The sequence below is a fragment of the Myzus persicae genome, unplaced genomic scaffold (assembly GCF_001856785.1).
Source record: "Myzus persicae strain clone G006 unplaced genomic scaffold, MPER_G0061.0, whole genome shotgun sequence".
NCBI lineage: Eukaryota > Metazoa > Arthropoda > Insecta > Hemiptera > Aphididae > Myzus > Myzus persicae.
In genome coordinates this window covers 185,222-202,041 of record NW_019103990.1, presented here as the reverse complement: position 1 = coordinate 202,041, position 16,820 = coordinate 185,222, and the positions used below count along the sequence as shown (strand labels likewise).

Genomic DNA, 16,820 nt, shown 5'->3' with positions numbered 1-16,820 from the left:
TCAATAATCATTGAATTAAAATTTAATGCATCCATTTCAGTGACCCACACAACATCTAATATACAAAAAAGCTTCACCTATACTTACCCACCATTTTTTTATAAAGCTACTATTTTTTCATAATACATTTTAAATTTAACTTAAGTACACTTTCTTATATGATGACATTTTCCTAGTAATATTATTATTTTTTTTTTTGATAACTAATTTTAAATAAAAACGTTTGACTAGATTGACCATGATAGTTTAATTTATACTTCTGATAGACTTGCCGTCGATAAGCCACTCTTATGCTGACTTACCTCATAATTGTTCGATCTCAGTCAATTTATTAACCTCTTTGGTGTAACATCAAAACAATACCGGGTGCCACCTGGCGTACCACGAGGTATAGCCATTTAGGTCCCTTATTATTTAACATCTTCATCAATTGGTACAGTCTTCAATATAATCGTATCGGGAATTGCCCTTTGCAGATGATGCAAAGATTTTCTGTTATATATCAGCTATAGAGGATTTTGTTATCCTCCAAAATGTCTTCGATACATTTACAAATTTATGCAACATTTTTGGATTATCACTGAACACAAGTAAATAAAGTTATGACTTCCTATCGTCCTCGGAGAATCCTTGAATTTGATTATTGTTTAAACAAACAACAATTTAAACCCATTAACCAAGTAAAAAATCTCGGATTTATTTATATTTCATCGACCATCACTAGACTTTCATCCTCATATTGACTTTGTCGCTGATAAAGAGCTACGTGTTCTCATCTTTATTAGAAGACACTTTTCAAACTTTGATGCCACAAATTCCCTTTTATACTCTAAAACTCTAGTATAAGATCACTCTTGCATTGGAGTACAGAGTTATTGTCTGATTTTCTTACACAATGACTAATGAGTAACACATACATTAAAGTCCAAAACAGAATTGTAATAACGCAAAAAATAGAATAAAAGTAAAATTATTAAAGAATAAAATAATATGGAGAATCACCTTAAATATTAATACGACGCCTGCCGATACTAATGTTTAAAATAATCTAAATTTACGCTATTACCTTCCTCCTGATCGTCGGAGGGCTCTCGAGGTCGTGTATTCGAGAATTTGATCAAATACACTGTCCAATATAAATGTAAATGGTATACGCATATAATTTAATATAATGCAGTCAATAATACTATACTTTATTATTATAATATGTCTTAACTGAGTCGCAGCTGTCTCTGGGTTATGCAGTAGGAGTTTTAGGTGACACAAATTAGTTATTTAAAATACTCGAATAAAAATAAAGAAACACTGATTATTGCTCGTCAAAAGGACTCCAGTTGTCGCTCGTAGAATTCGGTATAGAGAGGTTGTTAATCTGTTTGGTGGTGTGCCTGCACTCGTGAGAGGTTGTTGAATTGGAGAGAGGTGCTCATGCACTGCCGAAGGGACGATCCGGTTGTGCCGACCAGAGAGTGATAGGCGGCTTCATCGAAAGGTTGTTTTGTACATCCGATTTCTCTTCCGCGACAAGGACCTTTTTTACCATACCTTTTCTCCGGCGGCATGTAAGAAAGCCACATGCCCTACGCTCTACAGTTGCAAACATAGGTACGTGTCGATTTCTTAATTTGACTATTTTGTCTGTGACAATGATTTATTGGGGTCTGGGGATTTCCGATTTCTACGTGTGACAGTCTGGCCGTTATTTATTTATTTGTTATATTTTAAATAATTGTTACAATGATGTGTGAGCATATCATTACAGAATCTTAAGTTTTACAGCCTTAATGTTGCGCATTCTTCTCATGATTAAAGGATCATTAATGATCCATTTAAATTTAAGTCAGTATCTGAAAGTCATATTATTTCTAGCTGTCGTTTTATTTGTGCATAGGTTAAAGCTTGAAGGACGAAGGTAACATCGAAGCGACGTTGCCCCTCGTTTACTGGAACGACAACATTCGGAGTCCCAGTAATACCTGAAATAAAGATTTTTTACATACCACTAGGCCGAAATAATTTTGCCGAAATGCACCCCTAACAAAATTTATATCAACATTTAATAGCTACCAATAATTTTGTGCTCAGACAAGTTTGTCATTGTTATTCCTATTTTTAACACACGAACGTATTGTATCCTGAATATTCTGTTTTTTTAAATATTTTTGTCAATTTTGAGATTTTTCAAGAACCCCCCTGAAAAACGTTGGTAAGAACTAGGTAGGTCGAGGATTGTTTAAAAGGACAAAGATAATAAATGAACAGTAGAAATAGCAATACACTATATTATAGGTATGATAATAAATATTTTATAAATAAAAATAAATTTTTAACTATGCTCGCGGTAATCGGCCAGCCACTAGTTCCATACTAGTGTATTCTTACACGAAAGGTTTTGCCACTTTTGCCCAATTTTCGAACCATTATATCTCTAATTCCTCTTAAGATTAACCTTTGAAACTTGAAACAGAGATTAAGCTTAAAGAGCCTAAGATATTGTACAAATTTGAGCCCATAATATTAAGCATTTTCAAAATTAGAGCACTTCAAAGTTTGAATTTTTGTTACTTACTGACTGACTGATCTTTAAAATTATGAGGTTCTTTATAAGAAACGTGAAAATTGGCACAAAGATAAGAGATAGATTTTAAAGTAAAAGTTAAAGGAAAAATCTATACATTTCAATCTTCTCAAAATTAGTGGCATTTAAGGGGTAATTAGATGTATGTGTGAGCGTATTTTATAAAATTTACAAATCCAGAATTGTATAGTGAACCTTATAAAAACTTAAGGCAACTCCCCTTATGCAAAAGCCAGGAAATAGGAAAAATATCCAACAAAAACCTAATCGTGAAAAAAATGGCTAAACCCTATACCCCCTTCAAAAATAGTCTGCCTATCAAAATAGTGATACCTATACAGGCTACATTGCAGTCAAGTCTAATCTTTCTTTAATCAATAACCTTAATACACAAATTCATCTATATGAAACAAATCTCTTTTAATTGTTAGTTTTAAAGAAAATTAACCAGTAGATGATTAAAATCGATTTCTGTTGTTGTCAACGCCAAAGAGACACAATTATAATGAACACAAGAACACTTTCTTTATAATCGTTGTACAGCCTTATCAACCATTTTTTGTCTATCAGCGAATGCCATCTGGTTTATTTTATAGGTACATAGCTTTGGATATTAGAATGTTATAGTAAACCATCGATGACGTTTTTTGTCAGCTGTCCAGTTCGTCGATTCTACCAGTACAGCTGTAATTGTAAAACAACCAATCGATCCCTCCAATTTTAAATTGTAAGTTTATCGGAAACAGGAAAAATAAGTATGGGGAACATAAATACATTTTCCGAACAAAAATTAAAAATAGTAATTTCATCTATCTTTTTAAAATTTACATAAGTGAGTACACTATTGACATTTGACAAAAAGTGTATTATATAATATGTACAGTTTTAATTATTAATGATAAGTGATAACCAGCTTTAATAGGTATACATATGGTATATTATTATTCTTTAATATAGACAAAACGTACCTCGTAAGCTGTCATACCTACCATATAATAGACTAGAGTTTTATCTAAAACACTAAATTTGAATGTTTCTGGTTTTATTATCGCTATAGTCATTAACCTAAAGTTATAAAGGAAGAAACTTAGACTAGCTTATATAAAATATTAATATGTTATACTAAGCTAATCAGTAAGATTTCAGATTAGTCTTCATGTCATAACATTCATAAGTCATAATATACCTCAAAAATGAATTTGTAATTCGTAGCTGAGTATTACTAGAAAATTATTGATTATTAATTATGAAAATAATATTTATTTTAAACGAACATTGTTTAATATTTAAGAACGTACAAATGGAAATAAAAAAATTATTTATTTACTAATTGTTTAATAAATAGTGCAATAAAAAAATACACAATATTTATTTTTATTATTTTTTTTAAACTATAAACGCCTAAGGGCATAAAGTTAAACGATGATCTAATCCTTAAAGAATAGATTTTTAAATTTTAAGAATTTTAAAATATTAATAAAATGGAAGTAAAAAAATTTGTATATAAATGTAAAAAGTCATTATTATGTAATTTGTATGAAAGATTCAAACATATTTTCAGACATATTATATGATGAATAAGTTAGGTAATACGATTGTTAAAATTTTAATATTTAAAAAAAAAAAATAATAAAACTTTTGTAGTGCATTATAGAGTTGACGTGTGTGTGCATGTACAGGGAGAGCTCCGAAAATTGATACTCCTCACAGGTATCACTTTGAAAATTGCCTATATTTTATAACTCCTTAAAAACCACTGGTATCAAATTCTCTTGTGATTTTTCTTATACATTCCAAATGGATCGAAATTTGATTTTTAACAGTCGTATACAATTTAATCTGGATTAATAATGAATTTTTTTTTAAATTTTTGTAAGAAACACTTATGACTTATAAGTTATGAAAAACCTTGTGATACATTTTCAAGTTTTTTACTCGAAAAAAAATAATGTTATACATAATATTTTGAAAAAAATTTTAAGAAGAGTCATTTTTAAGCTAGGTCATTTATCTTGAACATTTTGTTTAATGCAAGATCCATATAAATTGTTATTATAGCGATTTACTATATTTTTACAAGCGTTTCAATTTGAACCTAAAATTATCAAATAGCTATACAGCCATACAGGATTTGTGAAAATACAAACTATAAGAAATTCTTATTGAAAATCTAAATGTTTAAAATAATAAGACACATTAAAAAAATATATAATGAATAATTATTTTAGTTATTTTGTTTGAATTCAAAAATATTCTTGGAACTTGATACTTTTACGAGGCTATCATGTCGTATGCGCTCTACAGTAGATTGCGGTCTACCTGTGTATTCGAGTTTTTTCTTTATTAATTCTATACAATATTTCTATGTTTGTTAGCACCTACACCTATCTATCTATAAATATTAAATATTAATATGTATGGCTAAATATAAAATAAGTACATGAATGAAGTTTGCCAGTTGTAATAAAAATAAATCACGGGACCCAGTAACGGGTTATTACACCCAAATGCTCCCTCCATGATTTCACCACATTTTCAAATTTTTTTTTATCAATTATTAAGAACTCAGTTACTTGAATTTATAACTTTTAACTTAGCTTCGCTCAGAATTTAGTAGTTAATACACTATTTATTATAATTTGTATACCTATATATAATAATAGAAGTCCTGACTATTAGTTTTTGTAGATTTAGTTAGTAATTAATGTGTATATAATATATATAGTGGTAATTTTACTGTATATTTACCTGTTTCAAATCTTAGTACCTATTTGAAAAAATTCTTCTATAGTATTATCGGTAAAAAATAATAAGTGCAGTGCTATGCGCCTATGCCCTATGCGTACAAATAGCGTAAGAAAAAAGTATCATCAGCATGCAGATACCTCGTTACCGATGGTAACTCTAGGAATGTTTTATATTATTCATTTTTTATAAGCATTAATTTTATATCTTTAGATTCTGATTGAAGAGAATGAATGTATTGATTAACGATTTTAAAATTATGTGGTTTTTTTTGTCCTTCGTCAACATTTGGGATACCTAGTAAAAATGTTCCGATTATTGATATCATTATAAGGTTTATATTTAGGTACTCACCAAAGTTATCTTTTTCAGTTTCACTTATTATATCCCAATTATCATTCAAAGCAACACTACAGCTTGTCAGTCTTGAATTTTTCTATCCCTTTCTTTGTACTATTTACTTGAAATGTCCCGAATAGACGGCTTCATATGAATTTCCATAATGAGTCTCTCGTTGTCAAAATTAGCCATGTGACGGTAAGACACTCGAGACAATAATAATTCAGTTTTAAATAAGTAGGTATATTATACCTTTTCCGTACCCGATGAAAACTAATAATAATATAATAATATGTTTAATAGTACAATACGATATTTACAATTTTACAATAATATCATATTATATAAGTACTATAATATTGTATCAAAATACCGTATGGTAATAAAAATCGACGCGAAATTCGCTTTACCAAAATACCTGTATAGCCGCTACCATTAAAAGCAATGGAAATTGACCGTCACGCGGTTTTATGGATTGTGCGATTTTGAAAAAAATCGTCACCCGGCAACGAATATCGCGGTGATTTAATTCGCGGCGATATCGTATAGCCGGCATGATTTAAACATATGGGTTTTCAACGATAGCGATATTCGCCGTGTATAGCCCCAGCCTAAGCTGCAACCCGCGGTGATAGGAGTTCGCGCTCGTAACATGAATTATAGGTTGTTACGTACATAATATCTGTTTATAAGTCCCGTATACGTATTATTACGTATCTCGTTATGGAGAGTGGTGGACACGCGTAATGGGAGTGTATTTGATGTGGTGCATAACACCACTTACATTTAATTACGCGTTATGGTTATTGGTTATTAAGTTAGTGGGTTCAGCCTTCAGTCCTGTCGACCGCAGTGTCGCTGTGCAAATTTATTTTTCATTAACACATTTGTTTCTTGCTGTGTATTTTCATCATATCTATTGATGTAAATATGTGTTTTCGTTCATCGTTATGAATGATAAATTAGTTAACAGTTTTTTCTACTATTGTTCCATGTTCTTTCATTCACAATAAGTACTGCATCACGGTAATTTTTCAAGTAGGTACATTTGCCAACTTATTATTGTGTTCCTATGTGGCGACTTCATCGCACTTAACGTTATAGTTTAGTATTAGTGTCATAGTTAACATGCTTATACAGTTACACCATCAACAAGCTACACACCATTCTGGCGCGTTACATTGCGGCTATTTATTATATTCAATCAGTGGTGGACTAAACTTCTGGATACTGGCAAGTGCCTTTACATCAGGAAGTTCGCATACGTACCGAATTTTTCGAGGACGGGTGGACGTATCAATTTGTTGTCGTCCCGTTTGGTTTAAACATCTCCAATACCGCGTTCAGTCACGCCCTCGGAGCCGCTCTTAATGTATCATTTCCAGACTACGAACATAATATAAGATGAATGATCTACACATATACGTCGGTGATCTTCTGTAGTATCATCGTCTAGTTTTGATGAGCACCTCCAACGTCTCCGTATTCTATTCCGAATAATCACCGTATCAGGCATGGCGCTGAAGCTTGCTAAGTGCAAACTCGTCAAACAGCAGATCAAGTTTCTTGGCCATTTTATTAATTTGTCCGAAATGTCCATGGACCCTGAAAAGCTCCGGGCCATCTGCAGTTTTTCTAGGGTATGTAACAGAAAAGAACTGCAATTGTTCATTGGGTTCTGCAATTTCAATCGAAAATTCGCTAACCTTAATCTCTCCTTTGATCAGCCTAATTAAGCAGGGTGCGCCTTGAAATTTTGTAGAAGAGGAGTTAAAATATTCCACTGCGTGAAGCAATCGTTCACCGAACAATATCTCTCATACCCACTGTTCGACCAGGTGTTTTATTTGCAAACCGACGTTAGTAAACTCGGGTGGAGAGCCGAGCTGTTCCAACTCGTCGGACCCTGAACTCCGTGGAACTAAACTACTCGATTGCCGAATTAGAACTCTTGGCAGTATTATTATTATGGTTATTAAATTACTAAAATACATTACTTTAGTTACAAATTAAAAGGTTTTAGTTTAATTTCTTTAAAATTTAAGTTAAATATTTTATATGGGTAATATTATAATAATACAATAGTAATTGTTACAGTCTAAGCCTCAGCTCAGTATTAGCATATCTTTATTAAGTCTTCTTTAATTAGAACATTTTATAAATCTCTTTCAATAAATATATTTCTTAGAGAATTAATTTATTAGGTAACATAGTTGACCTAATATAATTATTTATTCGGCACATTACTGTAAATGTTTTATCACTAGATGTAGAACTTGTTGGAACGGAAAGTGATAAATGTAAATATGAATTATTGCAGGGGGTTAAAGTAAAAGTTGGGGATCTTAGCCCTATACGCCCCCCACTCCTAGTTAAAGGCTGTGATACAAGGTCACTTGAAGTCAACAAATACACATTTGAAAATATTTCAAACACTTAGGAGTAACTTTAAACTAAAGAGAAGACTGGAACATGAACATTTGTAGCAAAATACAAAACATGGAAAACACATACTAAAATATGCTATACCCCTTCTAAAATATTTTATATCCAAATTATTCTCAAAGCAAATAAATATAAAACTATGTCCAATTACTCTTAAATAGAATAAGGTTTGTTTACATTCAAGCATAAGATGTTGAGGAAAATATGACGTGGTCCTATTGTTGATCCAGAAAGAGGTAAACAGAGAATAAGGTTTAAAAAACAACTAAGATAAGAATATGGAGTGACATGGATCACAAACTTTATAAAAATAAAAAGGATTAATTGATATGGACATGCAATGCCAAGGGAAAACACTAAAAAGATAAGGGCTACAATCAATAATTTGGAATCCGATTGGCAAGAGGCCAAGAGGTGGACCTAAAAATAGCTGGAAGGACATGATTAAAAGGGGCATGGATCAATTGGGTGAAACAAACTGTTAAGTACACATACAAGATAGAAAAGCGTCAAGAGATTTTGTATTATAGTCACAGAAGTTATCGAAGAGTCGTTAAGTCCAAGAAGAAGAAGAAGATAGGTAATTCTAATATAAATATGTAGTGACAATTGAAATTATCTGCTGTTATGCGTCCCAGAATTACTTACAAGAAAACAAGAAAATCGTTCCATGAGAAATTGTTTGCATACGGATATCCAATTTCGAAATAATCTGAACTTCGATAACGCTCATAAAACACTAACCTAACATTTCAGTAAACTTTGTTTTTTGTTAAAAGTAGAACCTTAGAAAAACTTTTGAGAAATCTTGTATTCGATTTTCAAATCTTAGATATGAAAAGAACATTTTTTATGGATTTCTAACTCAAAATAATTTTTAAATTTTTGTAATATTGACGAATTTTGTCAAAATTCTAATTTCAGACTTTATTATAATTACAATAATTACAACTTAAGATTAACTGTATTACATTTTTAAGTTTTTTAGTAAATAAATTTCCTTAGTCAGTTCTTAAAAAAAAATAGCTACAGCATAGTGCATATAGGCAGCTGCGAATTAGGTAAAGTATTTACTATATAATATATAATACAATATATTACATTATATGCAGTGATGCACGTACTCAATTGTGTTGTATGAAGTATTTGATCAAATTTTAGAGCACATGGCTTAGGAAGCAGTGTTGAATCCAGATAAATAGTTTTTCATCTATATAAAGATAAAGATAATATAAATAAAATCTATTTAGTTGAAGATAAAAATAAACTTAACTAAAATCATCTGTTTAATAGATAAAAAATAATGGTTTAAAATTAAAATTGTGTTGTACGGTGTACCTGTCCACGTGCCTATATAATATATTATGTCGTAGAGTAGGTATACCATTCGCTGCACCTTATCGTATTCCTCCCGCACCTTATACCAGGCATGCCCGACCCAATGCCGCGCAAAAGTATTCCATTCAGCCTGCCCGGATCGTCGTTAAATCGGACGCCTTAACGTGATCAACGATACGTTTATGATTTTAATTTTAGTTTTACAGTTTATTATTGCTTGGTCAGGGAAAATTCTACACATATACTCAAATGCCATTTGGGACATTTTCATGTCCGCCTGAATATTTTAGCGATTGTGATAACTAATAAGTACTGCAGCCTGCAGCCATCTAATTATAATTATTATGCAATAATAAAATATAATTGTAATTTAGACGGTCGGAGGTCGAGAAGCACTGGTCGAGTCTGTGTTTCATCACGTTGCACTGTGTGGAGTACCTACGTACGCGGTCGCATATTATGCAAAAATAGCAAAGCACGAAAAATAATGTATGGAAAAGATAAACAGCAAAGCGCCAAAGCAGGATGACGAAGAGTATAAGCAAATGCAACGACAACCACTTTAAAAGAATGAAATGACCTACGGAAAATATCGTGGTTAAACGCTTCTCACGAGTGCTGTGAACAATATGGTCAGCTGTCGGACCACGCAGCTTCCTGGCTCCTGCAGGACGGTAACCTCACGAGATTTCTCCAGATAGTAATTTTGCGAATTCCACTTCAGTAAAACCATCCAAGCTATCCGTCCTACGCGTACGTTGGAAACCGCGATATAAGCAAGGCCGAGGCGACGGCCGTCCTCATCATTATTTATGGTATACTAACAGCGGGCAACCACAGTTCTATTTTCCGTCAGTGGTCAGGATAGTTCTTATCCGTAGCAGTCTACTATATTACTATCCTCTACTACTATATCAGTCTTACGACAGCGGTCTTGGCTGACCGATTTCTCCGTGATTACGTCTGGTCACCGTCCATCAGGGGGAAGCTTAAGGGGGCTAAGCCCCCATAGATTTAGTTTTTTTTGAAAAATTCTAGCCCCCCAATATTTTCAATGGATTTCACGACGATACACAACGATTTTCGATTGAACCACTTTCGTGTCGTCATCGGTGAAACGTGTCTTGGATGAGCCTCCAACAACTCCATATCACATCCAGCCTTAGTATATCTGACGACACCACACGCCACCAATCTCCTGAGAATTATTGCCAGGCTGTTCGTAATGGTGTGGTGTACGGTGTAGATACATCACTATCATAATGTATCAGTCAACTATATTTCCTGAATCTACAGGTGTAGAATATTATATTGTATATAGGTTCGAAAAATTAAGTAAAATAGTCACATAATATAATATTATTGAGACTGTATTATATTATTTATCATATGATTTTAATTTTAATTGCATACTACAAGATTATCGACACATTATAAACTATAGATTTCTAAATATGTAGTGTTTTTACCCAGAATAGTACAGTTGGTATAAATAGTAGAGGGATGGTTTAGCATGAAATACACAAATCGCAAATAGGTATAGGTTGTTGAAGTCTTTAGGTAGACGGTGTCACTACTGCCACTTATTATAAATAATACACTTAATATAACTTACATACTTTGATCGGAGTATGAAGGTGTATTGGTATCTTATTGCCTATAGTATTATGGTAAAATAATTTCACATTTGTGTTTTACTAAACCTAAAAACTGTACAACAACTAAAAAACTATTTTATGGTGTCTAATAAGGATCACCTATGTATAAAACAACTATTATTAAATACTGTTAATGATCAATATTATATTGAAAAATGTATCTATAATGTTCCTATATACAAAATTATTAATCTAAATAGGTTAAAATTTCTCAATATGAAATAATTAATAAATTAACTAACATTTAAGTATATTTCATATAAAGCATAAAAAATAAACGAAAAGTGAAAAATGATAACCTAAAAATGCAATAATATATTATATTTAACTTAGGTATATACAACAATAATTGAATTGTTTATGGGGAGTTTCATCACACATCCTTGGTATATCTTTGATTTTATCGAGAATAAATGTTTCAGTTTTTGTTTATATAGGTCTTACTCTGGTTACTAAAAATGTTTTATAATACAAAAATGATGTGTCCTAAATTTTAACCTCAAACGACAACGTTTTATGTAGGTTTTTCGGTGATATACCTACTACAATTATTTGTATATTGCCTATATTCATTTATTACTGCTACGATGTGCTTTTGCAATTATATAATCTTACATTTTTTTCTATTCCAATCACAAGTATCTTAAGGGGGTATGACGTATGAGAAGCTAAACATTTAATAATTGATTTAAATATAAATCAACTGAGTAATATAAATTTATACAACTCGATGTATTAAATACATTTTTTATTAAAATGTTAATATAAATACAATATAATGTTATTAAACGTATTAAAATATTATCGAACATCGACGAATTAACAGTAAAGTACACCAAAAACAAATCAATAAGTGTTTGAGATGCGATTCTATAAAAATCTGTTCACATGTGCCAACGTATTTATTCATCTATTATGAACTTGTTGGACTTGTTTTTTCTTTCACGTATTTAGTAAAATAGAAATTTTCAAACATCACAGTGATTGATATGAAAAGTTTTACTGGGATGAAAGACATTTTTTAGTAGTCACATTCATATATAATATCATCAATGCATGTATAGGTACACATTTATCATAAACTCCTAACAATGCAATATTGTCAATAAATAATTAAACGGTATGGGGATAAAAAATTTGCTCGATAATGTATTCATATGAATGGAACATTATTGGAAAATTTAAATTACTATGCTTGAGCCATTTTTATAGTAGGTAGTAGTATTTATCCTGTCACCGACCGGAAAAGTTTCTCTTGGTACTCGAAATAAAACTGTAAAAAAAATTCAACAATAACAAACATAATATTATAATATGCAGTAGTTAATTATAGTCCTCGATGTGTTTATGACGATGACATTAAAAAAGTATTGTGCCGAAGCGTTTCTTCTATTTTTTTTTTTTTAATGACTCGTTTGCTGTAAGAACATCGATTGCAAAAAAAAAACATTTAAATACGTACAGTTTCCTGCATAAATAAAGCGCACTTATTCAATATTGAATTTTTTTTTCATGTATATTTATACACATTTTATATTATGCCTCATTGCCTCTAGTAACGAATAGTATAATAAACTCTATATCATTTTATGATCAAATACTTATACACTTCATATCCATAGTGCAGAATATGGTAGACCGAGAAGTCACCGTATTATTATTATGATGACATTATAAACGCGAGAATACCCGATGTCATTATAATTGCATTTTGAGACATTTATAAAAATATTACCATGCTCTAATATACTCAGTAATAACTAATAAGTATAGTTTAATGTATACTGTGATGGGATAAATGAGTGCTGAAGAATGATGTCGAGATACATTTATTAACCTGTGAGACATAAATCTATTGGAATACACCACTATATTATAATGGTTATTGGTTGGTTATGGCCAACAAGACGATTTAGTTTTTTCAAGATTAAGTGTGAATATATAATAAAGTTGTTATGCATATTGTACTAATAATTATTCTTAAATGAGTCTATAAAAAAATTATTTTTTCATATTCTCAGGACAAAAAAAAAAAGAGAAAAATGAAAAACGTTATACAAATATAGGTACATCAAAAGGGAAGGAGCTGTTTTCATTTGAAAAATAGAAGTTTGTACTGCCACAGGACACTCCAAAGTAGTACAAAATACTGTACGAAAACCACACCTAAGTTTCCACAAAAAAAAACCATATGAAATCACACGGTTGTTAATAAAAACTACACGAATTGTAATTTGTAGATAGTCAGTTAAAAATATACGATAATATGTTATACGATAGGTAAAATCATTCTCAATGAGTCAATTTTTAAGATGAAAACAATGTTGGTAATAACTTAAAGTTGATAAGAAAATTAAATTAACCCAAGAGCAAAGATACAATTATAAAAATGTGTTTAATCGCGCATTTTCGAACAGGTGTAATAATAACTTCTTTATGCAATGAAAAATGAAATTCAGGGTCATAAGTTAGAAACATTTGGGGGTCACTTAAAGTTAATCGTTGAACACAATGCATACCACAGGTTCCTCAACCTCGTAACATTCTAATAAAAACTAAATTAATTAGATAACATTGAATGTCGATCAAAACTTCAAAAAAATTCTAAATATTTTTGTATGTGTTGAAAATGTTAAGTCTATAGTATAGTTACACTGATTATAGATACATAATACTTGAGTATATTCCTAAGTTGAATAATGTATAATTTATAATGGTTTATCAAACAAATAAAAATTTCAGACTCCAACATAATTTTAAAATTGTATATTTAAACAGCTTATAATATGATACATTTTGTTCATTATTTTAGGTAACGCCTTTTGGGGTCGGAACTCCCGTGTTGAAAACCACCTCATTTCAGTGATGTACTAACTGGGAGGGGAGATAAATCCCCTCACCAGATGTTCACCGCTGACGTTTACTCACCATTTGATAGTTTCTGAGCATTACTTATATTATATACTATATAGGAAGCGTTTTCGCTCGATACTCGTAAATATTGATTGTAAGGGCACGATGGCGGAGTGGAATGATTGTGGGGTACGTGTGCCGTGGGGTTGAATAAGCTATTTGCACAAGCGCAGTCTATCGGCCACCGTGAATTTGTGCGTTCTATTCACTTTCACACAATGTTTGTTGTTGGATTTGTTACACAACTCTAGTCAAACCGAAGTTTAATTTTATTACATTTTCACAACTTTGAAGTTGGTAATTCATTTCTTAACTAAACATTTAATAAATTAATTCAGTAATGAACAGTAATAATGATTTACACATTACGTTTACAGAGCCAAAAATTATTACACCTATCGATCCATCGATTACACCACCGACTGCAACAACAACTACAATGACTGGGCCAGCGATAACACCAAACGAGCAAAATATAACGTCAGCCCAGCCATCACGTACACTGATCTGCAAACCAAAGACTACATCGAACAAACAAATAATTATATCGACTAAGCCAGAGATTACACCGATTGAACCAATAATTACACTGATTGGGCCGACTACAACGGCTAGATCAAGAATTACTCCGGCTGAATTACGAATTACATCGACTAGACCAAGAATAATATTGACTGAGCCAATAACAACATCAACCGAGGAATCGTTAGTTATAAAGGATCATATTATTCGGCCTAATCAACCACTGTTTTATGTAAAAAATCCGAAAGGGTGGTTTAATCAATTTGAATCAAAAATATTGGCTGCTGACTTGGTCGAAGACTTATCAGTGTATTACGACCTCTTAAAAGAATTGAACAGTCATGATATTTTGTGTTGCATTTTGGACGTATTTCAAAACATGAGTATGGTTAATAAATATATGTATTTTAGAAGCCATTTGCTAAAAAAAATATCTGAACAAGAAAGACATATGGAACTCTTAAGCGATTTAAAATTGGAAGATAAATGTCCGTCTTTTCTTTTAAATGAAATGAAACAATTAACGGATGATAAGTTATTAGAACAGAACTTACAACGTTTGTGGTTACAAAAGTTACCACCGCAGATACGAGATATACTATTATTATCTTCCGATTCTTTGAGTTCCCTATCATTGTTGGCGGACAACATTAAGGATCTACAGTATTTACCGGAAGTTCAATTATCAAAGGAAGCTGCTTACCAGTATGTCATTAACTTACTTTCAGGAAATATTCACTCAAAAATATTAACTAACATTGAGCTTATTGAATTTATTCAAAGATATAAAAATGAACATGGATCGCTTAACTCGGATGATCATCAAACAGAAAATGCACAAGCTATCAACAACACAAATTCAATCCAAAAAGATAAAAAAAAGTCTTGTTTGAATAGTTTTTGCAAATGCGTCTAGTTGTTCAGTATTGTTATGGCTAATTTTCCATACACTCAACTACTATATACAATCTATCATTTTGAATCACAGAAATATTTCTTCAGGTAAAGAACAATATATAAAAATAATATAAATTGTCTGAAAGCAATGTTGTTCAAACTATTTTCGGTATATTTTTAATTTTTAATTTCTTTTAAACACAAAATTAACGTATGACTAGAATAATAAATTGGTCAAGGCCCGAGGTTATGTTCAAAGTAAATAAATGCCTGTGTCTACAAGTGCCATCCAATATTATATTTCTATGTACCTAATTAGATTTTACAAAATCATGCAATTAACATTATTTCTCATTTTACATATTTCCATAATATATGGTTTAGAGGAAAAATAATTTTTGTATTTATATGCTATAACCCTATAAAATTAAATATTAAGTTTGTGTCCTACTGTTTTTGTAATTTTTAAGTTTCTTATTGCAACATTTTTTTTAAATTTAATCTAAAATCTGAAGCAGAATATTTTTTTGAAATTTGGATTTATAATATTATAAAATTAATGGTATTATTAAAAATTATGTATCCAGACATTGTTGTCTTATAAATTGTTAGATTAATTTAGTCGAGAAAAGTTGTAAAAAATTGTTTATGGAATTAACCCAGCAGCGAGAATTTGGTTTACAAAAATGTTTTTTAAAGCCACGTCCACACAAAGATAATAAAATAGGGTTTGATTTAAAAAAAAATTAGATTGTCCCGTCTGTGTGTGTTTTGTTTTCAATTTTGCTGTGTGAACCAGGCATTAACCAGCCATTTGTACCCAAGTACTTTAAATACATAAATAATAAATTTCTTACAATAAACTTTATTATGTTAGATGGATTATGCATACCTATGTATAATATTTTAGTGTGCCTGTTCTTATAAAATATTGTACGTTAATATAGATTATAATGCTCTGTTGCACTTTTTTCAGAGATGAAGTTAAACATTTAATTAATTTTAATGTGCTGGAGATACAATTTATAAACAATTTAGAATTTTAGACTATATTAAGTTATATTTGCCTATTATTCATTCTGACAAAATAAGTAATTCAGATTAATTTGGCTATGCAAAATGTATTCTATTTATTTTTTATTTAAATTTTGTATTCTGTAACTTCTTAAAATAAATACTAAATAAGTCCTTATCTATTTAAATTTGATTAAAAATATTAAAATACAACTGTAAAATATAGCAATAGACTGATCAGTGATCAAATTACAATAATGCCTAACTCTTACAAAAACAGATTGATTGTAAATTACATTCCCTTTAATACTTACTAAATGAGTTATGTTAAATGTTAACAGCATACATTTAAAATGTATAAATTATAAATA

At 30.7% G+C, this 16,820-nt stretch overlaps 1 protein-coding gene across 2 annotated transcripts; it reads left to right on the top strand.

The window, feature by feature from the left end:
• Positions 1–13,992: 13,992 nt before the first annotated feature.
• Positions 13,993–16,820, top strand: LOC111037322. 2 transcript variants are annotated; one of them, XM_022319843.1, is made up of 3 exons: positions 13,993–15,243; positions 15,322–15,540; positions 16,412–16,820. In XM_022319843.1, the coding sequence occupies exons 1-2, from the start codon at positions 14,357–14,359 to the stop codon at positions 15,452–15,454; spliced, it is 1,020 nt and encodes a 339-aa protein (XP_022175535.1). In that variant the 5' UTR covers positions 13,993–14,356; the 3' UTR covers positions 15,455–15,540; positions 16,412–16,820. The 2 variants fall into 2 exon arrangements, with proteins under 2 accessions (XP_022175535.1, XP_022175534.1); XM_022319842.1 differs by having other exon boundaries at positions 13,993–15,540.